At 40.9% G+C, this 25,548-nt stretch overlaps 1 protein-coding gene across 1 annotated transcript in view; it reads left to right on the top strand.

The window, feature by feature from the left end:
* The first annotated feature begins 534 nt into the window (after positions 1-534).
* The window catches only part of nucks1a (nuclear casein kinase and cyclin-dependent kinase substrate 1a), a 35,373-nt gene continuing 10,359 nt past the window's right edge, over positions 535-25,548 (top strand). Inside the window, exons 1-5 of the mRNA XM_084316978.1 lie at positions 535-824; positions 11,707-11,756; positions 13,498-13,597; positions 14,079-14,128; positions 19,722-19,886. Coding sequence (XP_084173104.1) covers positions 808-824; positions 11,707-11,756; positions 13,498-13,597; positions 14,079-14,128; positions 19,722-19,886 — 382 coding nt within the window. The 5' untranslated portion in view covers positions 535-807. The remainder of the gene's footprint in view (positions 825-11,706; positions 11,757-13,497; positions 13,598-14,078; positions 14,129-19,721; positions 19,887-25,548) is intronic.

The raw sequence follows: 25,548 nt of genomic DNA, 5'->3' as shown, positions 1-25,548 counted from the left end.
AGCCTATTATCTACCAGAAAGACCAAATAAATGTGAAGATCTATGCATGACCCCCAGTGTAGTAGTGACCAATGGTACAATATTAAGACTTTGCCCACTATAGCACCAGCACCTCCCCTGCTGCAGCTTTGAGCTCTCAGGTGAGACCAAGCCAGTAGACACAAGTCAGATTGCATAGTTATGCTCCCCAGTGGAATATCGTCCATATTTAGTATAAGTATAGTATAAGTAGCCTATTGGTTTATGTTTCATTGTGGTCAATCTGGGACCCAAACTGGACGTTTGCATCCAAACTGAGGGCCTCTTTTTTTTGTTTTCTTAAACAGTGCGACGTCAACCCAACGCGTTGGAGGGGGGAGGGTAAAACAGGCCGACAACGTGATTTGACGAGCAGTCAGAGCGTCGTAACGAAAGGAAGAATCATCATTCGAATCACCCAATGCGAACGCCAGAATCCCCAGACGCTCCTATCGGGGCCGCCTGTGGGCGGGACTTCGCCACACCGAGGGCCCACCCACAAGGCTGCGCACACGTTAGGTTGCACACAGGCTGCAGTTTCACAGTTTGTTTTATTCACCATTTTGAGGAGCTGAAGGTACAATTTTTACTAAAAAATCGTGTTCGGAAGACACACGGAGCTCCGGCGAATCTCAGTTCGACGCGCTATAGCTTAGCTCGGACGTGGAGTTGTGCCTCCCTCCCTCCCCTCAGCGGAGTTGTTGCAGAGACTGGGAAGATTTCCTTTCCAATATCCTAAATCTTCCCTCCTTTCTTTTACATTCTTAACCTCTACAGTATTCCTGCAAAATGTCAAGACCAGTGAGGTAGGTTCTGCCGAGTAACACGTCCTCCGTCCTCCACACACGCCGTGCATGCACACCGCACGTCTCGGCCATGTTCTTCTGGCTTCTTGTGACTAAAAGAATCGGTTTTATTTCATGAAATATGTCTGCAAATGTGTGTTTTTCTGCGACCCCCTGTCCCACCATGCACGCTCCTTCTAACATGGCTACAGGGGGGAACGTTCGCCATGTCTCTCCTCGGTTAGGAGGAATATAATATATCTGGGCGCGATTTGTTAAAAACGGGATGCGATGATGATGATTAGCATTATTTGTCGGTGCGACGATGATGATGTTAGTTATAGGAGGCCGACGAGGCGCGATGGATTATTATTTGAGTTATGATTTAATAACTGTGATAATAATGCCTGAATCATTCCATCCAGGCCTGCTGCTGGTTTAGAGACCCCCCCCCCTCCCTCTCTCGGTGCCACTAGACTTGAGAGAATAATAATATGGCTGCTACCCCATTCATCCTCTGAAACACGCTAATAAAAGAAACGCGAGTAGAGATGGTGGTCATCGCCCCACACGGATTTGATCCGGTTACCGCGCAGATTGTGGCATCATGTGTGTGGGAGGTAGTGTCGCTATTTTATTTTTTACACCCGATTCTCTCGTTTCTTTTTAAATAACACTGCGACGTGTTGCACAAGCTGGGTTCACCCCCCACTTAATTTAATGAAAATGTATGGGGGGGGGGGCAATAGTAGAGGGGAATACATTTCATTTCCACCGATGGCAGTAAATTATAACACCGTTGAGTGATGTCAGAGGAGGAGGGAGGCGGGGAGCTGCGAGAAAGTCGTCGCCACACCCCCTTCCCCCCCCTCAGTCTCCCTCTCTCAAAGACACTCTGACGTCACGAGACCGCCGCCGCCATCTTGGTATTGGGGAAACAAACGCGATTTCTACTGATCAAATGTATGCGTTGTTGAGCTCTGTTTTTATTACTTTATTTTATCATTATTGTTCATTTCATAACCTTTTCATATCAATTGTTTTGAAAATATTGAGGCCAACAACGTTTGACTATTTCGAAAAGCCTTTTCTTGTGATTCTACTAAGTGCATGTTTCCCCCCCCAAACCATAGACATGCACTTAGACAGGAAGTTAAACAGAGAGGCAGAACACAGTGAATGTATCCGTTTGTTTATTGCACTTTCTTTCTTTGCTGAAAAATATATGCTCCGTTGGAAGGTATTTAAAGATGGCGGCTTTGTTTTGTTTTTAAGCAGGAAGTGTAGTGAGCGTTCAGCCTTTTCTGATTGGTTGAAATGGCCTTCATGTCTGAACAACATCGCCGCCTACTGCTTTGGCATTGTACTACATGTATCGGTTGCTGGTTTTCCAGCCACCGTGAGTATGCGGTTATAGGCGGTTATTCACCTGTGTGGACAGGGTTTCCGTTAGCCGGTAATTACCGGTATTTGACCGGCAAAATCTGTTGAAGTCCGACATATTTAATCTCTCCGGTCTTAATGTCTGGTGAAAATAATTCCCTCTAAGCACAATTTGATTATTTGAATTGTATTCAAATAGGCTAAAATTAAATAGCCTATGCCCTATGCGATGAACAAACCAATCATTCCATTTGTTTCATCGTTGCTTCACCAAGCAGGTCTAATAATGACAACGCTGTTGTCAGCGGGAGCTTGCTGCTAGATTTGCGACTCCATGCAGCTGCAGAGCCGCAGCTGCACACCAGCTGTGCCGGCACAGTGCAATACTCCAATTCAGCCATTGGCAATTCAGCTGTTGGGTGGGGTGCGCTGCTGAGCGGTCCCCAGATAGAGCCTGAAAACGGCTGAATCTGCTGCTCTGCAGCGGCATACTCTCGCAAATAAGTCGTTGGGAGGTGGAGAGAGTCATCACGCAAACCCACAATAATGTTGCTGTCTCTCTCTGCCAAATTTCTCAGTTCTTAAATGTCCAATATAACGGAATTCGTTAGCTCATAAAAATGTGATTATAACAGACTGCAGTTTATTAATGTCGGGCCGACTGCCCACAAACACCTATTTGATTTAAAGTCGGCAGCAGCACGGAGTCTCAGGACTTATTTTATTTGGAATATAATGACTGTATACGCAAAAGTAGCCTAGTTTTAAGTTAAAATATTAGGGATGCCCTGATCGATCGGCCACCGATCGTTATCGGCCGATAATCAGTATAAATATGTGATCGGTGATAATGTTTTATTTTCACCGATCGCCAAACCCGATCTCACTCGCTGTCGCTGAGTTCTGTCTCAGACACCGGTGGTGCGGCGTCTGCTCTCGAGTCCAGCCCCTCCCGCACGCATGTAAACACGGGTCTAGTCTAGTGAGACACGGGAGGACGGCGTGTCGGCGTCTCCCTGAGCTAACGTTAGCTTAGCTACCGTTACAAAATGAGCCAGTCAACTATTCACTTTTAGTTTAATACATGATGAGGCATTGTCTAACCGAACGGTATCTAGCCGGCCAGCTACCGATGTCTCCTGACATCAACAAACGCTCCACAAAGTCTAGTAGGTAGGTATGATACCTGTTAGCAGTTAGCTCACGTTAGCGCAAGTTAGTTCACTGTTAAAAACGAAATGTCCCATTGAACTAAATAATTCACTGAGGCGTTGTATTAACGTTATATATCCGGCTAGCAGTAGCTACAGATAGCTCCTGATATCAATGTCTTATAACACTGATTCGATGCATATTCGAGCTGAGGGCTTGCTGAGCACAGTTAAGTAACGTTATACCAATAGGGTCCAGGTGCAGCGCCGGAGAATCCTGGCCGTAGCTCGAGGCTACTCGAGTATAGGTCCAGCTGCAGCTCCGGAGAATCCTGGCTGTAGCTGGAGGCTACTAGAGTACACACAGACAGTGGAGCTTGTTGCGTGGTGGCGATGTCTCGCAGATAATACAAGTACAAGTCTAATTATATAATATATATATTTTATAAAAAAAAAAAATTATATAAAATAAAATGTAATTTATTTTAATCAAAAACGATCGGTATCGGCCAATATGGCTCACGACTATCGGTGATCGGTATCGGTGGCAAAAAACGTGACTTCGAGAATACAGTATATAACGGAAATCGACCCCGTTACTATGAAAAATAACAACAATTTATCCATCGAAACCATTGTATCTACTTTGTGTATCTAGAGAGCTGCTGTTACATGGTAACAAAGTATCGTGCTGCTTCCTCCCGTCATTTCCTCTGGTCGCCCCTCCCCCCTGCTGCTGCTCCAGGTGTTGCGGTATTTCTTGGTATTCCATTCAGTTGATCTACGTTTTAACCCTTTCACTGCCACACGACAGGAGGTTAACCCTTTACTGTAACACAACCGCCGGTTAACCTTCTGTCGTGTGGCAGTGAAAGGGTTAACCGTGTTGGTAGTGTGGCAGTGAAAGGGTTAACTTCTGTGTATTGTCGCAGTGAAAAGGGTTAACCGTTTGGTAGTGTGGCAGAGAAAGGGTTAAGCTTGTGCTCTGAACCTACGATTTTTTTTTTTTTTTTTTTTTTTTTATAAATACATACTGGCGTGTTTTTTGGTTACATTTAAGTTAGATTATTTTGTATACTTATTTAGCGTTACACTTCAAAAGTGTAGCTAATAGGAATGCCCGACACCTTGCCACCAGTGGCTATGCAACGAGACTGCCTCACAGTCGAATACGTGTGCCTGAGGCCTCCATGTGTAGTGTGTGTATATGAGATTTAAGAGATAGTCGGGTTGCCTTGCTTGCTATGCGCTTGTGAAATAGTTTTATGGCCTGTGGCCTGTGTCCTGCCCCCCTTCCCCAGCCCAGCTACAGCTAGCTCATTGAACCATGCGAGGGACCAGAGATAATTACTATCACAGACAATGCTTCCAGAATGCTTCCATTGATGGTGGTAAGAGTATAGTCCTTGCGTTCTGTGACCCCCCCCCCAATCCCTGGTGTATAAAATACCAGGTGGCAATCAGCCCCCCCCCCCCACACACACACACACATTAGTGGTTTAGTGTCAAAAATGGAAACACCATGACCATTTATTTGTATTAAAATTTATGAATGCGGTTATGCATATTTAACAATGGCCATAGCGTTCATTGAATGACATTTTAGTAACAATTTTAATAGATAAATAATGAAAATGAGCGTTAACCCCCAAAAAGGCCCACTCACGGGGGTTACACCCACAGTAGGTTGTGTGTGTTATAGTAGTGTCAGTGTGGTGCATAGTTGTTGGGGTGTGAGTTACAGAGAACACCTGAACTGTGGTCAGCTGTTGACACCTGAAGCGGCACTCAACAACGCACACTTTTCCAAATGAGCACTGGAAACTGTGATGATGGACTAGTGTCCAGTTCATCCCCTGCTGAGAGGCCTGAGGATGGACAGATAATGTTGATATTTAAACATGAATACATAATAAATGTATTCATGATCATCATGCAACATAAAACAATTGTAGGACGTTTGGGAGATGAAGGGGTTTTAGCTTGCGTGTTGTGAGTTCCAAAACATTTTACTTAAAGTTTATAGCTCAATATATAAAAAGTGAACAGGAGGTCTATTTGTATTAAAAACAATAGATTGTTTTTTCGTTTAAATGTCTGGAAGAGCTCAAAAATAAAAACATCAATTGATATTTCCATAGCCTTTTTTTAGTTGATCTAAATGTGACTGATTGTGTTAAATGGGCACATAATATCGCCTCATGTCGATCGCAGGCATCTGAATCTAATCGTATCGTGGCAGACTTGTATCGACAAATATCGTATTGTTGTCCAAAGAATCGATATCGTATCGTGATGAAACTGGTGATTCCCACCCCTAATGTATATATTGGCCGCCCTGCCTTTTAAAATATAGGCATTGGGCATAATCGGCAATCAATGTAAGAAAGCTGTGCTACAGACAAGAGCGATGCCTGACAGTCTTACAGGAAGGAACATGGCAGGTTGGTTACTAAAGGAGGCCCTTGCTGAATGCACTGAACTTGCCAAAGTTGAAACTGAAACAGGACCTGCTCAGCACTATAGCCACTAGCCAGTCACCAGCTTAAACCCAAACGAGGCCTGCTCCGGAACAACAACCAGCCATCTGTGCAGCACTCCCCTCGGCAGAGGTTAGAATGATATCTCAACACCGTGCCAGGCTGACTCAAGCTGATTTCATGCCAGATTTCACGTAGGTGTGTTCTTTATACTATGACTCACTATTATCCCCTCGCTTACAGTATTGCAATATATCCCCCCACTTACACTATCGCAATTTATCCCCTCGCTTACAGTATTGCAATATATCCCCCCGCTTACACTATTACAATATATCCCCTCGCTTACAGTATCGCAATATATCCCCTCGCTTATAGTATCGCAATATATCCCCCCACTTACACTATCGCAATATATCCCCTCGCTTACAGTATCGCAATATATCCCCCCGCTTACACTATCGCAATATATCCCCTCGCTTACAGTATCTCAATATATCCCCTCGCTTACAGTATTGCAAAATATCCCCCCGCTTACAGTATCGCAATATATCCCCTTGCTTATAGTATCGCAATATATCGAACCATAGCCCCTGTATCATGCTACACATCGCATCGCTGGACCCTTGCCTGCTAGTAGGCACAGCGCGGTCCCCCTCTGAGCTCTCAATAGCCCCTTTCACACTGCCCATTAAAGCCGTGGTTTGTTTGTACCCCATTATCCCAGCGTGCCGTTCGTTGTGAAAGGAACAAACACGGAATGTGTGGTCAAATTTGATGCAGCATTTTGCCGTCTTCAGGTGTACTGAAATTGCCGGGTTGGTTTCGTCCCGGCTTCTGTGTGGAAGGGACATCTCGGCGTAGCGGGATAGGGCGCACCACCAAACCACACGCATGCTATTATAATAATAAGTTAATAACAATAATATTTCGTACTCAGTTGCATGAATAGAACAAAGGCTGACCGCATGATATAATAATAGGCTACATGTTTTATGTCTAATTAAAATAACATGCAACACGAAAAAACAAACTACCAAACCGCGGGAATATTGCTTAGTCTAACGCAGTTGTCGCATGAATAGAACAAAGGCAGACCACATGATATAATAATAATTCCATCTTTAACTAATCATTGTGAGTTATGCATGTCAATTTGATAGTATTTTTCATTGCGTGTGTCCGCCTTTGCAGATTTCAGAATGTTCCTATTCTATCCAAGCTGCGTCTCCCATCTATCCGACCCGGGTGCCGTATTGCCTAGGGATGCACCGAATGGGAAATTCTTGGCCGAAACCGATACCGAAAATAGGAAACAGTTGGCCGAATGCCGAAAGGCCGAAAATGATTAATATAAATATATGTTTTTTTTTTTTTTTTTTTTTAGCTACCTGATTATGGCAAAATACATGATTATGGCTAAACTTAACTTAAATAATATTAATAATCACTATTATGGGCCCATAAAACATTTATTCAGCACTTTTGAATGCATACATTAATTCCAGACTGTTAACACTTTGATTGCCTAAGGCTAAATTCATGATATACCATCCGTTGCCAGCTCTATTTAACATGGAGAAGTTCCCCTTCTTTGCAGGGCTATAACTTTTTAAATTCTATTGCTAGATTGCCATTATTAGGGCCAATTCAAGGGTCCTATATGTATTGTTCATGGTGTAGCAACGTTAAACTTTTTCATTCACATATTCATACTAAAATATGGTCTAAAGTATAAGTATGTTTTCATCTCTTTCTGCAGCTTTCTCCAGAACGTGATTTATAGCCCCAAATGCATTATATTGATGATGAAATACAGTTTGATAGCAATCGGCGCGATATAAAAAATTCCAACTGGACGTACTTCTGGAAGTTACTACACGTCATCTGATGTTGACCGGATGGGCGAGGGGGCGTTTATAATTCCGTGGGCAGCGTTATACCATTCATCTAATGGGGGTCATATGTTCATCAGATCAGTTAGTATCGAACACGGTAATATTACACGCTAAAACTCACCCCAGTCTCCTCGGGCCGTTGGGCGATCAGCGTGGGGTAGACAGTTTTCCATTATGGGATGTCGAAATACCCGGTCCATTTCCAGGTTGTATAATAGTATATACGTCCAAATCATGTTGTTTATCGAGTTATTGGCAACGGATCGCTATGTATTGTGTCGAGCTCGAGTCCCGGGACCTATAGCGAGTGCCCGGAAGTAATATGGGTGATCACCACTTCATCCACATGACTTCCTGTTGGGCGATCTGCCGATCGGCCACCAGATGGCGCTCTTGAACCGCTAGAGAATTGAGAGGAGATCAGAACTGTGTGTGAAGGCTGCAGAGGGGAAATATGATTCCGGTCACAGATTTTTGAAATATTGATATCAAAGACGAGTTACGGCATCCTAGGCAACTTGAGCATGGCAAGGAAAGACGCCTAAACACGTTTCCGGCACTTAAAGTGTTAAGACTAAAAGACTACAACGATTGATGACGACTTCCTGTCCTCGCATTTCCATTTCCGGTTTAACGATACATTTTCAACAACAGATTGCTCCTAATTAAACGCTTCATTTAAACGGAGTAACGTTAACGTTATGTCGAGTTCATACGTGTAGTGTAGTATGAACTCGTCATAACGTTAACATTCCTCAGTGTCCACTGTTGCTGCCACTGTTGCGTCGCAGATGGATGGTACACTGTTAGCTCCATAGCTAATCCGCTCCTAGACTACTGATAGCAGTACCGTTAACGTCGGAGCTGATCAATACTCCGTTTTTTTCTAATTTAGTTTAGAACCGGGTTTCGGGGGGCATCCCTACTCCCAAGAGGAGTTAGTTATCACAGGCTGTAGAATGCAGGAAGAGCTGCCAAGCTGCTCACGTTACATGTTGCGCATGCTACCGGTATGTCTGTAGTCGCGTTTGGATGACGTCATCACAACAACACGTTATTTGACTTTCGGTCATATATTTTCGGTGCTAAAACCCTTTCGGCCGAAAGCCGAAAGAGCCCTTTTAACCATTTTCGGCCGATAATTTTCGGTAGCCGAATTTTCGGTGCATCCCTAGTATTGCCCTTTTGACATGTACCCTACAACATATTCATGAAAGTTTATTTGGAAGTATTTTTTATTCTGTACTTAGCTTGAAAGTGGCCAGACAGTTCCCTTTGTGTGTAATACAGTCCAGACAGTCTTCACACATTCATGAATAACACTTTAGAGAAAAGCTGATTGTTTGTGCACTGTAGTAAAATACGTTTTTGTTCAATGTGGGAAAATTGTTCCTTTTTTTTAACCGAATACCGTGATATTATCATACCATCGAAATTAGTGATGCACGATATATCGGCCGCCGATATAATATGATTTTTTTTATTACATGTTTTGGCCTTAAATAGTTAGAAAATATCGGTCATTTCTGAAAATAAGTTACAAAAGTATAAAAAAAAAAAAAAATGCGTTTTGGAAAATAGCTCTTTATTTGATTATCATAAAAAAGTGTTTTATAATACAGAGATATCGACATCGGTAAATATCGGTATCGGCCAGAACAGCAATATTAATATCGGTTATCGGTATCGGCCACAATTTTCACATCGGTGCAATCGAAATATCATACTGGCACACGTATATGTACCGTCATGTAGGGCTGAACAGTTAATCAAAGTTTTTATTGAAATCACAATATGGCCTAGTTAGTACAATATCCATATAGCAGGAAGCGCAATATTTGCTAAAGGCAAAACGTGTAAAAAATCTAATACATTAAAAAAAAATATGTATGGTGCTGCAGAGTTGTCCCAGCCTACAAATCACATTCTACTGACTTAAGAAAACATCTTTGTTTGGTACAGATCCACACAAAAATCATACCATGCTTGTTTTAATGTGTTTAAATGAAAATGAGAATAATCACACAAAAATAAGCATTCCCTCTAATAATAATAATTCATTTTTTTATAGCGCTTTTCAATTACCCAAAGTACTGTGAATCATATTAAATATCGGTCAAAATAATCGCTATTAGATATTTTTTCCAAATCGTTCAGCCCTAATGTCATCTGTTTTATATAATAAGATGGCGTTTTCAGTCCATTCACCTCATTCCAATCATTTTATTGCAGTAAAGCAAGATTGTCAAGCAGACATTTTTTTAATGATTATTTTATATATATATATATATTAAAAGATTAGGGCTGTCAGTTTATCACGTTAATTAGATTAATTAATTACACAGCAAATTATTGCGTTATGAAAATTAACTCAATTCATTACTTTTTTTTAATCATTAATTCCATAAGAACGTAGAATACACATTTACAGACTTTTAATATGGTCCATTTGCATGTTCTTGGTATCTGATTCTAGGGACATCTATGGATCTCAGGGAATGTATTCCCAGTGTCAGAAATACTGTGTCTGTTACTAGGCTTGAGTAAATTGTAGTGATGCACCGATGTGAAAATTGTGGCCGATACCGATAACCGATATTAATATTGCTGTTCTGGCCGATACCGATATTTACCGATGTCGATATCTCTGTATAGAAAACACTTTTTTATGATAATCGAATAAAGAGCTATTTTCCAAAACGCATAATTTTTTAACTTTTGTAACTTATTTTCAGAAATTGCAACTATTTAAGACCAAAACATGTTAAAAAAAAATAAAAACATTATTTTTTTTATATAATATCGGCCCTATCTTGATATCGGACCGATACCAATGTGTAAAAAAAAAAACGGCCATATCGGCCGATGTATCGTGCATCACTAGTAAATTGTAATGAACCAAATGAGAATATCAATTAAAAAAAATTATCTTTGACTGAATAACACCATGCTCAAATTGACCAGACCTGAAAAATCTAAGCAAATGAATAAAGGGAAGATGATTAAACAGAAGGTTTTGTAGATACAGTACTGAATTCAGCCATCCGGACACATGCAATTTGAAATGTGATTATAGACTATAAAATATATTAATTCGATAAATTAATTACAAATCCTGTAATTAATTGGATAAAACATTTTTTAATCACCTGACGGCACTAATTTAAATATCTATACAGTGTATAGATTTATTTTTTGTCCTACCCCTAGTTTACAGGCCTTGGTTGGAGAGTAAACCTGTCAATATGCTGGTAATGTCTATTATTAGGTACCTTTTGATATTTGAAACCTTTTAAGTGCATTCATTACACAATACTAGTGCAGTGCCCGTTGGGAGAGGGCCGGTTGCTTGGCCCCCAGAAGTGCTGCTTGCAGTGTTCAAACTGTGGTATTGCTGCTTGCAGTTTTGTTCAAACTGTGGTATTGCTGCTTGCAGTTTTGTTCAAACTGTGGTATTGCTGCTTGCAGCGTTGTGGAGAACCACACGTCCAATCAACTTCACATTCAACACTGCACTTACGTCAAACCAGTCGATCGGATGAGTGGCTCTCGAGACACGCGGGAGCATTATGGCTATTTCAACATAATCTTGTTGCTACAGCACCACCCAGTGGCCTTAAAATGCTGTTTTACCTGTATGTGTAGACGAGGCCTCAGACCAAACTAATGGATTAATCCTATATGGGAGCCCTAGATTGGAGCTCAGGAGGTAGAGCAGTTGTCTAAATTCCCGCTCCTCTCGAGCGGCGTGTCGTCGAGCAAGACACTTAACCTCTAACTGCTCCCGATGAGCAGGTTGGCACCTTGCATGGTTGCCTCCGCCGTCTGTGTGTGTGTGTGGGTGAATGTGAGGAACAAAATTGTAAAGCGCGTTGGACAAAAAGCGCTATATAAAATGCACCATTTAGATTGTACATCCACCACTGCTCTGAATGGCTGGAAGTAACCCCAGACTGTTGCCTGCAACCTCACCTGTATATTCTCCCCACAGGAACAGGAAGGTGGTCAACTACTCGCAATTCAACGAGTCTGACGATGCAGGTGAGAGATTACCTCAGTGTGTGTGATGGGCTGAGAGGTACACTGTAGTTTAAAGGCCCCCTATTTAGTATCTTTTCAACCAATCTTATATGACTTCCTTGAATCCGGAACACGTCTGTAATCGTTTAGTATCTTTCATCGAGTACTAAAGTGCACCTCTCTATTCTTCCAACATACAAGCTGTTCTGGGACGGGCTCCATCCCACCCTGATGCATGCCAGCGCATCGCTAGCGCTGTCGTTAATGTAACGGCGAGGACGCGGCAGAATGTCAAAAAGAAAAGAAAAAAAGCTTAATGTTACCCCGCGGCCCGTGATTGGTCAGTCGTTATATCTACGGCGATGTTGGCTGCCATTCTGAATGGCTTGTTTCAATAGGGAGGGTTCTAGTCACAGCTTAACTGTAGAAACGGCATCAAGTAGATACTTCACATTTGGGACAACCCCTTATTGTGTAAAAACAATGCAAGACACAGGAAAAGGCCATTACAATATGGGATATTTTAAGGTATACCCTTGTGGAGCCATGCAAAGGTATGCATCAACAATTGAATTTACACAACCTTTTTTTAAATTAATCCTATATATAATTGTATGTTGCAGAAGTATTCGAACAAATTTGACAGAAATTGGATTAGAAAATATAATTTCTAATCAAAGGCCCAATCCGTGATCCAAGTGGAAAGCCCAAAATAGAAAAGATTAATGGAGCCATTTTCATTCTCTGGTTGATTTGAATGAGCTCTTGGAAGGACTTAATACTAGACCATAGGTAAACATTTGTTTTAATTGCATTTACTGTATTTTTGGGCCTGTAATAAATACACATTTGTAACGTAGATCGAACTCTTTCATGATTGTATGTAGGCTATATATTAGATATTGACATGGTCAAAAATATCATGGATCAGAGCTAGGGCTGGGCGATACAATTTTAACGATAATTATCGCGATATATTTTAATCGTTTTTTATATATATATATATATATATTTTTTTGTGACCTGCAACAGGGCAGTTTCAAAACCAGAGACAGTGGACAGACTTGTCTTTCTTGCCTGCAACTTAAAGTAATGGCTTTGCTTGTCCAAATGACAATACTGACCAAATTGAGATTTATTTTTCTCTTGTCTATTTATTTTGTTTGCTTTCTAATTTGAAATACAGTTGGAAACCGTCTGTACACAGTAGGCTATGTGTGCTAGCAGAGCTAGTCTCCAGTCGCGGTGCACATGTGCAGTGGTTTGTCCACCAAAAAAGAGCCAAAAGATGGAAAAGAAACTAGCAGAGCCAGAACTGTTCAACTCCCCTGGAGCCAGAGCCAGCAGAGAAGCCGGTTTACTTTAGCTTTTAAACCAGCTGCAGCCTGAGAACTGGAGTGTGAGGGGCTGGAACACTAAAGATGGCAGCAACGACAAAGAATGGCTGCAAAATAAACATAAATCTGTTGTTTAAAAAATAAAAATATTATGTAAAAAAAACTTTACTTTTCTTTAATACTTCTCGATAATTATCGATATCGAGTGATATGATAACATTATCATATCGTTATCGTGATATCATTTTTGGCCATATCGCCCAGCCCTAATCAGAGCTATAAGTGACACCATGACAGTTGCATTACAAAAAAAAATGCCATGCCATTATATTGTCAAAATGAAGATCAATATTGTGATGAGGTATAATTTGTCCATATCTCCCAGCGTGTGTGTGCATCCTAAACCCCTTTCCTTATCTCAATAGCTGAGGATTTTGGAGGAGACAAGCCTAAGAAGGCGCGCCCAGCCCCACGTGAGCCCAAGCGCTCCGCCTCCAAGATCTCCAAGAACTCCCAGGAGGACAGGTGAGCTGTTTCACTAGGATATAAGAACACACAGGAGGACAGGTGAGCTGTTTCACTAGGATATAAGAACTCACAGGAGGACAGGTGAGCTGTTTCACTAGGATATAAGACCTCACAGGAGGACAGGTGAGCTGTTTCACTAGGATATAAGAACTCACAGGAGGACAGGTGAGCTGTTTCACTAGGATATAAGAACTCACAGGAGGACAGGTGAGCTGTTTCACTAGGATATAAGAACTCACAGGAGGACAGGTGAGCTGTTTCGCTTGTTGTAGATCAAAGCAACCATAATTGACTGTTAAACTGGTGTTATTCAGTCTCCGACAACATCTTTTTCCTTGGGGAGTTGGGACATGACACCACATTGATTATGTATATACTGCAAATTAAATCTAAATGAAACTAGGTCTGTGCCTTAGGAACCGTCTCCTAGACTACCCTCACTCTGGTTGCTAAGGGGGTACGTGCTTTTGTCTTTCAGTGAGGACTCTGATGAAAAACTCGCCAAAACAAAAAAAAATGATTCAGCAGGTAAGTCATTCTATTGCAGAGGTGACCAAACATTTTGACACAGAGCGCCATGGGTGGAAATGTAACCAGGAGGGTGGGCCAAAAAATACACTGCACATTGATCATTTGATGAAAGTAACAAGTAAATAAGATAAGATGTTCCTTTATTGATTCCCTTGGGGGGAAATCGGGCGTCATAGCAGCATGGGGGGGCGGGGGGGTGTATGGGCAGGGTAATAGTAGAAAGATGTGAATATAGGCAATAAAATTGTATCTGAATATAGAAATAAACAATATAATTAACTCTGAATATAAAGATATATCATCGATAAATGACAGCGTCTTGGGTCTAATGTCAATGTGACAAATCGGGGTTTCCTGAAATATATACCGTAATTCCTCTAATAGTAACCCCGGCTTGTATTTGTTTCAACTGTAGCGGATACCAGGCTTGTATTGGGAGGAGGCATGTATAAGAGAGAGGCCTATATTTAAAATTTTCAAACAGATCATAATGAATAAATCAACATTTTGTGTCAGTTTGAACCCAGTCAAATGTACTGGGTTCATTTATTGAAACCAAGTACTGTATGAAATACGGTAGTAAACAGTGCAATTACAGGTGGTCAAAAAAAGTTAAATAAAGTAAAATAGTGCAATCACAATACTGGTATAATAATAATAATAATAACTTCGTTTTATACAATTCTGAGGTAGGCTTACTCTCTTGGTAAACATTAACACCATACCATTATATGGTATTTACTGCACAGCCAGGCCAGCATATAACAACAATAACAAAATATACCCGGCTTGTATTAGGAGGCCGGCTTATAATTGCTTAGCTCAACAGCGCACCCGGTCATTAATAGAGACCCGGTTTTTAATTGAATACCGGTTACTATTAGAGGAATTACGGTATATACACATACCAGCCAATAGCCTTCTAGAATTTCAGTTGGCGGGCAAATATAAATCTTGATGGCTGTTGTGGCCAGTTTAAATAAATAAAATAAAAAATATATATTTATTACTATATTACATTGACTGTAGTGAGTGAATATTATTAGTATGTGGCAGCCGTGTCTTACTGAACGGCCCTGTCCTGTGAGGAGAGGGCGAGTGCATTTTCTGGCAGTGACATCACCTTCTGGTGATATTGGCATGTTCAATAGCAATCACAAAGCCCTCTGTTGTGGCAGGCTACAGTAATGGGCGAAACACAGGTCTCTTTTATACGAAATACCCCTCACTGCTAACGTTAACAATGAAGCGGAGCGTATGGGATACGTTGAGGCAGTATCAGCCAAAAAAACGATTTTTTGCCCGAAGCAGCAAGTATGTAGCACACAGGACGAGCTACACTACTATGCTAGCTAATTATGTTAGCAGTGTAGCGTGAGATTGTCTGAAGGAGTCGTCTGCCACCATTCAACACGATTGAAGACTCCTACGACCGATAAGTACTTATGACTACTTTGGAGACAGCCATGTTCTAGTGCACTGGCTGAGGGGTTGTGTATCGGTAGACATGGAGAGGTTGTTCAAAGTGGGACAATGGATATATACTTGTAGCCTGGCCATAGCCAGATTATGTTAATATTGTCGATGGATAACTGATTGTTGTGTTTATTAATAGAGCAATAATATACAAGTTCTTTGTTTTATAATCCCCCACCACACTCCGACTTGTAGCGCATGCACACGTTTGGTCACATGGCAGCTATAATTCCAGCTCGATGGACCCAACACCCTGGTTCCTGTTCCTTTTTGAGTGATTTTGGTAAAAAAAAATGCAATGCAAGCTAATAAATGGGTGTTACAGAGCACAGCCCAATGCCTAATGATGACTTATTATTGGTACTACCCATAATGGCAAATACAATACACAATGAATTTGTTAATTGTAATAATTTTACACCTGCTTTATATATAATATTCAAATGTGTTGAATATATTGTACTTATTCCTATTCAATTGGTATTCTTGGGGACAATTCATTCAATTCTATTACTGTACTCGTGTATTAATAGGGCATATTTCACATAGTACAGAGGTATTTTAAGAACATTTATTGTGCAAAACTGCAATAGAACATTTTTAAACCTTTTCTCAAAGTTACTTCCATCTCTGAAAAACTGAAAATAAAAACTACAGCAGGACAGGAGGTTTCTTTCCCTCAAACAACTCAAACACAATACAACTCCAACATAACTTAACTTTAGTGTACATGTTTGACAACGTAGAGAGAGCGAGAGAGTGTGATGTAATAGGTTTGAGTTTGAGCTGCCTAAGATGCCATAGGTCAGGGCTGTACGTTAACTTTTTTTGCACATAGCACTGGTGCTACAGAGGTTGATAGTTTTGTAGCACAGGCCAAAATCTTGTAGCACAAGTATAAAACGTGTTATATTTGTAACAGTCACAAATGTGCCTATTGTATGTGTTATTTAGTTGCAGTGCCATGTTTGGCTGTCATTTAGTATATCGCCATGTGTTATTATTACTATGATACTCTCATATGCTATTTTCAATTAATATCATAAACAACATAAGGAATATTAGCATAATTTTGAGTGGACTGAAGGAATGAGTCAGCGTTAATAGTTTTAAATGCAAATGATTTATTGAAAGATAGAAGTGGGGTCGGTTGGGACACACACAATGGGGGACCCTGATGTAAACAAGACAAACGTCTTTCTCTGGTCTGCATCCCCTTAACAATTGTGTGTATTGAGCCGTACTGTACCCATTCTGCAATCTGTTAAATAAAGTTTTCATTCATTCATACTAGGGGTGCACCGATATATCGGTCGGGTATCTGTATCGGCCGATAAGTGCCTTGTTGACTGCTATCGGCCTATCGGCCGATAAGCTCAAATGTGCCGATAGCAGTCGCCGATAAATACCCATCAATTTGTGTAGCGTCAAAAGGCAAAAAAAAAAAAATCACTCGCGACCTACCTGCACAACGCCCGCCGTCCACCACACACACACACAAGCTACTGCATCAAAGTAACTATTTATGATTAACAAGGCATTCGTTTTGTGGCATTAGCATTATATAGTTAGTGTTACACGGACAATAACATCAGCATATTATTATTACCCATAGCAGCAAGGCATTACTCCGAGTCCGTTCATTAGCTACCGGGAGGGAGATGCAAGACTAACGTTACTGGTGAAAATGTGATTTGCGTTGGAATACTCCTTTGTCAACTTGCTGTACTTTGCTTGCAGGTCTGCAGCCATTATTGCTGCATTATGAATAGTCCCAACTTTAGCCAAGGTAACGTTATGGCTAAACCTTTAACAATAGTTAACGCTAGCTTTCGGTTAGCTGTTCAATGCTATTAATAACACAACTCCCCGTCAACACCCTCTCTCGGGAAGATGGCATTTAAGAAAGTATCTGCTGTTAAAATGAAGTGTTACACGTTCAATAACAAGCATATTATTTACCCGAAGATAGCAGTAAACAAGGCATTACTCCGTTAGTCCGTTCATAGCTCGGTTCCATTCCGTTGCTCATTCCGTACCCAACTACACATTCTGCAATCTGTTAATAAAGTTTTCAACCAGACAAATGTATAGAAAGGCTTTGTTTTATTATAACATTTGTTGCAGTAAAATCATTATGTCTCATTTGGTCATGCGTGGAGCGCCGGTCGGCGGGCCGGGCAGCTAACGTAGCTACGTTAAATGTGTTCTGCTCTCGCAAACAGAACAATGGCGGCATGCCCGGAAGTAGAAAAATGCATAAAACGCTTGCCGATTGGTGGTAAGGACAGCAGGAGGTGGGTGCTAGCGGTGTGGCGTAATTGGCCGAATCGACTGTCAATCAAAATGGTTCCATTGCATTGGTTGAAAGCTCTGGTTGAGAGAATAGTATCCCGCTGCAGGCCGCAAGAATGGTTCCATTGCATTGGTTGAAAGCTCTGGTTGAGAAAATAGTATCCCTCTGCAGGCCGCAAGACGATACTGGGAGAGAGATAGTGATACCATAAACATATTTCTTGATGTTTCCTTTTTTTAAGTAAGTAAAGAGGCCTACAAATACAAACATACACATACAAATATACAGTAGTTTCATTAAAAAAAAATTTAAAATTAAAAAGATTTTTTTTTTTACAAATACTTACCGGTATATACAAATATACAAATATCGGTATCGGCCGATAGTGTTAGTTGAACAATCGGTATCGGTATCGGCGGCCAATTTTCATATCGGTGCATCCCTAATTCATACACACTGTTTCAACTCACCACCCCCGCATCATATTGTAGTCTAGTCTGTCTTCAAACTTCCACTCCTCTCGAAACTTGTTTATATTTGAATATCAACATTATCTGTCCATCCTCAGTTTACTATAATATACTCCTGTCCTGAGTCCTGACTAGTGACTTCATCGTCTTTCCAAACGCACGCACACACACACACAGGGAAGGGGAGAGAGTGCCCCCCCATTTCCCTTTCCCCAGTCCACACTGTCTGCTGGCTCTGCGCCTCTGCCTCTGATCAGGATTAGCTTGTTAGCTTGCTAACGTTGTAGTGATTGTAATGGTACATAAACGTTAATTTCGGGCGATGTGCGCATAAAGGAATGGCGACGGTGCAAAGCATGTAGATGCATTTGACCCGTTGCGAGAAAAAACAAAAAACACAACAGACTTATTTCGGGACGTGTAAGCGCACTGCTGTGTTAACGCAGCAGTGCGCACCAACCGACCAACGCGCTGCTCTGCTTGCAGAAGCACGGATAGGGCGGATATGACTCGTCGAGTTGTCACAAGAGTTTTTTCAAAATAAGAGTATCATATGCACCTGAACGTTGCTAGCTTTCGGAGCCTAGCTGGAGCTGCACGTGGGCAGAAATGAGACCCGCTACAGGATTTTCAAAATAAGAGTATCTATATGAACCGAATCCCTATCGCACCAGTGCTATTGAAGTAAATCCATCCATCGCACAGACCGTTGTTGCTGTAGCACGTGCGATATATATGTCGCACTGTACAGCCCTGCCGTAGGTGATGATGTCACACCAGGATTGTCAACACACAGTTGGAAACGGGAGCAGCCTGATGGATAAAGCGATATAAAGAAACTAATAGCCAAATAAATGTGAAGTTATCTTCAATATAACCCCCCCCCCCCCCTTCCTCACTAATGGAACTGTGCCGCAGAGTCACGTTAGCTTAGCGGCTAATGTTAGCCCCGTTGCTGTGCTAAAGCAAGTCTCCTCTCAGCCTCCTTAGCCAAATTGAAATGACAAAACTATTATGGCAAGGTCTGTGAATAAGTGGAGAAAAACTCAGTACAATTAAACACTATGCAACGACCACTGCAAACGTTGAGTGAATCGTCAAGTAACGTTAACGTCATTGCTACAGCTGTGACTAGCTGCTCTATACCGGTCAAGGTATAGTCAAAATCCATACCGTAGCGCAAATTCATACCGTGTATACCGTCCACCCCACATGGACATAACTCGCTCTATGTCGACCGTTTCAAACGTGATGGTGTAAACATCCTTTAAACGGGGCCCGGGTTTACTTCCCCTCGCGGTGTTTTAGCAGATATCGACTGTTCCACTGAGAAGTTCTGTCTCCACAGATGACTTTGGGAGCAACGAGGAAGACAACGAGTTCGCGGAGGAGGAAGAGGAGGAGGAGGATGGAGGGAGCGACTATGAGGCGAAACAAGTGAAAAAGGGAAAGAAACCAACCAAGGTGGAGAAGCCCGCTGCCAAGAGGACGCCGAAGAGGAAACGTCCTGCAGGTACAGTTTATAAAATGTTATTATAAACCTTTATTTCAACTCGTAATATCATTCAATATCTGAAGGGGAAAAAAACGAACCTTCTTACCGTCTTATACTATCATCAATCATTCATTAAAGCGTTCCGTCTCCAGGCGGATTTCATTTTTTTTTTTTTTTTCAAATTGATTTGGAGTCTGACGGAATTGGCTACCTGGTATAATATGATTTGTAGATGCATACAGATTGAAACAACATTTAGCCAATCGGAGGCGTCAAATATCATGAACAAGGGCATTTTGACCATTCTAACCAATCAAACGTGAGCTTGATGCGCACACACGCTGCTCACAGTGCCCTCCCCCTCACAGACCCGTCTTGTCACAGACCGTATCATTTGCACCGAAGATAGCAAGCGTGCACGCCCTCTTTTAACACCACTGAAGCATTAAACAATGCCCCAGTAAACTATTCACTTTAGTTTACTACACGAGGCGTTGTCTAACGTTATCTAGCTGGCTAGCTGATAGCTCATAACATAATTGAAATTCGTTTTTGAAGCTGTGGCTAATGTTAGCTAGCTACCGATCTTCGGGTGGCTAACGTTAGCTACCTAGCACTAGAGATGTTCCGATACCATTTTTTCCTTCCCGATCCGTTTCCGATACCTAAGCTTTGGGTATCGGCCGATACTGATCCGATACCAGTGCATACATTAAAAAAATATATAAAAAAAAATTATATAAATTATTAAACTTATTTTTATTTTTATTTGTATACAGCTACTGTTTTATATATAGTTTTTTAGTAATAACTATAAAGTAATGGTATTTATTCAACAACAGGTGATTGTATAGATTAGTATTAGTATCAGTAATTGAAAACTATCTCAATGAGTTCACCCACGGAAAGGTTGTTGGCATATTAGTTCCACACGGACATTATTCATTGCTGCACTTGCTTCCACAAGGCTCTGTTTAAGTAGCAGAGGATCTGTTGTGATTTTTGCACAATAAATATTCAACATTCTCTTTTGAGACTCCGCCTCAGACTCTTATCATTTGGCACTAAAAGCTAAACATTGTCACCGATATGGCTGTCCGCAACATGTCATTAATTGTGTACGCGAGGTGGTCGATCACTGACGACGTTAACGTGAGCTAGGTTAGCTAGCATAAGCTACCAGTAGATGGAAAGACTAACTTTACTGGTGAAAATGTGATTTACATTGGAATACTCCTTTGCCAACTTGCTGTACTTTGCTTGCAGGTCTGCAGCCATTATTGCTGGATTATGAATAGCCCCAACTTTAGCCACGGTAACGTTAAACAAGCTAAACCTTTAACGTTAGTTAACGCTAGCTTTCGGTTAGCTGTTCAATGCTAATAACACCACCAAGCGAACGCATCAGAGCTCCCCGTCAACACCGCTCTGTCGGGAGGATGGCATTTAAGAAAGTATCTGCTGTTAAAATGACAAACAGCATTGACACTTTAATTCACGGTCGGTTAAAAACACGTTTGTTTTATAATGCTCACTCAGCAGACCGCAGTGTTGTTGATAAATTACGTCATATGGTATCGGAGCGCAGAATTAGAGGGTACTCGCCGATACCGATACCAGCATTTTAGGCAGTATCGGCGGCATTTCCGATACTGGAATCGGTATCGGAACAACTCTACCTAGCACTGTAGCTTGCTAATACGGGCTGTCCTGGCTGGCTAACTTTTAATTTGCAATGGAGTGGAGCTAACTAACTGTACAAATCGATGTGATTGGCTGAGACTGTATTTCGTACGGTTGGCTGCCTGGCTGTTGTAGATTCGGGTAGCCAACTAGCAGCTAACATCAACTCAACATCAACACTCTGTTGACACTCTGAGCGAGTTTGCCGACAGCAATGTAACAAACAATATGGTCCGTGCGGAACCATTATCCCCAACACATAGTTCCGTGTTGTTGAATAATGTTGAGCCACCACAAAAGATGAATCCAAAGTTTAATATAGTAAGAATAGTACTAGGCTATATTATAACACATCTTTGCAAGTAGATTACATTAGCAAAATGCCCTTTTGACATGTAGCCTACATATTCATAATCATTAAAGTTTATTTGGAAGTATTTTATATTCTGTACTTAGTTTTAAAGTGGTCAGACAGTTCCCTCTGTGTAATTCATAAATAACACTTACAGAAAAGCTTATTGTGCACTGTAATACGTTTTGTTTATGTACCGAATACCGTGAAACCATGGTATTTTTGCCCAAGGTTATCGTACCCTCAAAATGTCATACCGGCACATGCCTAGTTACACTATAGGCTACACTACTAGGTCTACACTATCAGGGCTGTACACTGCGATGATCTCGTCGCAAATTGCCCCTTAATTTGGCCGTTGCGATTGAAATATTATATCTGGTAGCAACGTTGCAAGTAGAGATTTCAACCCTTCATTCGCATTTCACTCCTAAATTAATCCATACAAATTGGATAATTTTTTTTTAAACATTAGCCTACAACCAAGGCTGTACAGTGCGACACAATGTCGTGGTGCTATGAAAGAATCTGTCGGCAATGAATGAACTTACTGCGATAGCCTGAGTGAAAAAAAGATTTTCGTGGAGTGAATCTGGGTCACGCTATATACTTGGTACTTGTAGTCTATCGTGCGATTAAAGACCATGTCCCTGTCTGCCTAGTCTATACATCCAACACCAAATCCCATAATTCCTAGCGAAACTAAACTGAATGTGGCCGCTTCCTTTAAATAATATGGCTCTTGCTCCACAAGAACAACGGAGTGTATAATGGATATCAGTCCATTTTATGACAACCACCTCCGATGTGGAGAGAGGATAAGATGATGATGATTGACGTGATGATGTGATGATTGATTGACGGGGACACGGAAACTTCTAACGTTCAGGATCAGCCATGCATTACGCGAGTACCCCACTATTAGTACGTGAAATACTGTCTACTTAAATTGACACCGCGGATCAATAAAGTATCAACCTATCTATCTAATAATGAGACAATATGCAAATAAGATAATACTAATAATTGTCGTTTCCCCGTATATGAAATGAAAGCGGCTTGCAACTTTACTGCTGGTAAAATCACTGTTTATTTCTCGTTTTGCATAGTATTACATTCCACTTCTATAAACAATCAAAGTCCTACCGTAAGAGCCTCATACGGGTCAATTGAACCTTTTTTATTAGTCTTTCCTTCGAGCTAAGTTGGACTGAACATTTCACTGTCAAAAGCGCAAATGTAAATAAGGTTGCGTTGCAACAGTTTTCAAAATAAAGGTCATATATACAAATACCTCTCAATTCTTATAAAAAAAAAAGTCCCGGATATACATAAACATTAATTGGCATAGATCTCTATAAACGGCCCAACACATTGATCACTTTAGGCACACACTGAAACCAGTAACATCACAAATATGAAGCAGGTAATTACCCATACAAATAATAAACCTTTCATGGGGTTATTTACAATAATAATAATTCATTTGATTTCTAAAGCACTTTTCATTGTGAAACAAATGTATGCAGAGTTTCTTGTCCTCCTGATTAATGGTGTGTGTGTTGTGATGATCTCATTCAAGGAGCACTACACAAGCGCGCGCACACACACACACACAGTTTGTTGTTTTTGTTCTATTAGTCATTTACACACTTTCTCAGTTGGTTCATTATAAAAGATACAAACCTGAAAACAAACGCACTTAAATGTTAAATAAAAGGACCACAGTAATGAGGCAGGAGGAACATATTTTTTTAATAAAAAAAAATATTTTTTGCCCCTAAATTTCTCATTTAGGGGCAAGTGTGCCCCTAGTGAAAAAGCTTAGCGTACTATACTATGGTTTAAGGCTACTTTCACTGTATTACAGTACTGTTATATTGTCGTTTTTTTATCAATACAAAAAATATATTACATATATTGTTGGTGCTCCTTACATTTAGGTGGGTGCTCCTACATTTTTGCTGGTGCTCCCAACTTTTTGAAGTTGGGAGCACCAGTGCTACCAAGTAAACATTTTAATTTCAAGCCCTGCATAATTTGAACTATACACAATACTGAATTTGAACTATACACAATACTGAATTTGAACTATACACAATACTGAATTTCAACTATAGACACTTAGAGCTGCCGCGATAACCGCATTACCGCGGTATCGCTGTTGCATCACGCCCACCGCAGAGTTGGGCTGAATACCGCATCACCGCTATTTTTTATAAAAATAATAAAGTAGCGCCCAGACGTTGGGCTTGCGGCTCTGCAGATATACCCTACTTGGTTCCAAGCGACCCTATTGGGTAGAAGTGGTACCAGAAAAGTCATGTGAAACATTGCAGACCACCGATTGGTCAGAAGAGAGACACGTCACACGTTGGGGTCTCTGAACAAAAACAGAAAGCCGCCATCTTTACTGCCTCGCTAAGGATGTATTTCATTCAGGATTTGTTTGCGACAGCACCAACTCCAATAAACAAAAGGATGGATTCACTGTGTATTCTGCCTCATTTATTGATGAAACAAAACCGACATCAACCCAATTTACCACCGAGCGGACAGTTTAGTGTCACAACAAGATCGCTGATGTGTTAAGTTGGTTGTTGTTATTAGCCTAATACTACCGTCAGCAGATATACACGAGAGGTAACGTTAAACCCGGGTTGCTTGGTAGAATAGACACAATGAGAGGTAACGTTAGCTTTAGCAGAATAGACACAACGAGAGTCTGGTTAATGTTGTTATTGATTGATTGATTGAAACTGTGTTAAACTCTGGCTTGCTGCAAGCCCTCGGACATAGCTATGCTCACGGAGCTTTCAGTGTACACAAGCGGCCCCGCCTGCATCCCCACATGGAGACAAACGGAGTAGTACCTGGCTGCAGTGGAAAAGGAACGAAGTACCAGGTACCTAAAGCGGGTCGAGTCGAGTAGGTACTATGCAGTGGAAAAGCGCCATTAGACTAGAGGCAAGCTATAAGAGTAGACTACTAAAAAAAAAAAAAATGCATTCAAACTTTTTTTCTTTTTTTTGCGCACTGTGCGGTAATAACCGTGGCGGTAGGAAATATTTCGCAAATTTGTGCGGTAAGGAAAATATCAATACCGCGACAGCTCTATAGACACTACATAATTTTAACTATACACAATACTGAAAGGTTACAGTATGTAGATTTGTTTATTATTATTTGTATGACAAAGTCAGTCAACCCTTGCAATCAGTTTCATTTAATGAATTGAAAACAGCATTGATATTACATAAAAGCAAACTGGCAATAGAAAAGATGTTCAAAATGATCTAGTTCCCTTAACACTTTGATTGCCTAAGGCTAAATTCATGATATACCATCCGTTGCCATCTCTATTTGTCTATGGAGAAGTTCCCTTTCTTTGCAGGGCTATAACTTTTTAAATTCTATTGCTAGATTGCCATTATTAGGGCCCATTCAAGGTCCTATATGTATTGTTCATTGTGTAGCAACGTTAAACTTTTTCATTCACATATTCATAGTAAAATATGGTCTAAAGTATAAGTATGTTTTCATCTCTTTCTGCAGCTTTCTCCAGAACGTGATTTATAGCCCCAAATGCATTATATTGATGATGAAATACAGTTTGGTAGGAATCTGTGCGAGATAAAAAATGTC

This window comes from Notolepis coatsorum (genome assembly GCF_963971535.1).
Source record: "Notolepis coatsorum genome assembly, chromosome: 6".
In the NCBI taxonomy this organism is placed as follows: domain Eukaryota; kingdom Metazoa; phylum Chordata; class Actinopteri; order Aulopiformes; family Paralepididae; genus Notolepis; species Notolepis coatsorum.
The sequence above is the reverse complement of the archived record's forward strand: the minus strand, read 5'-3'. Positions and strand labels throughout refer to the sequence as shown.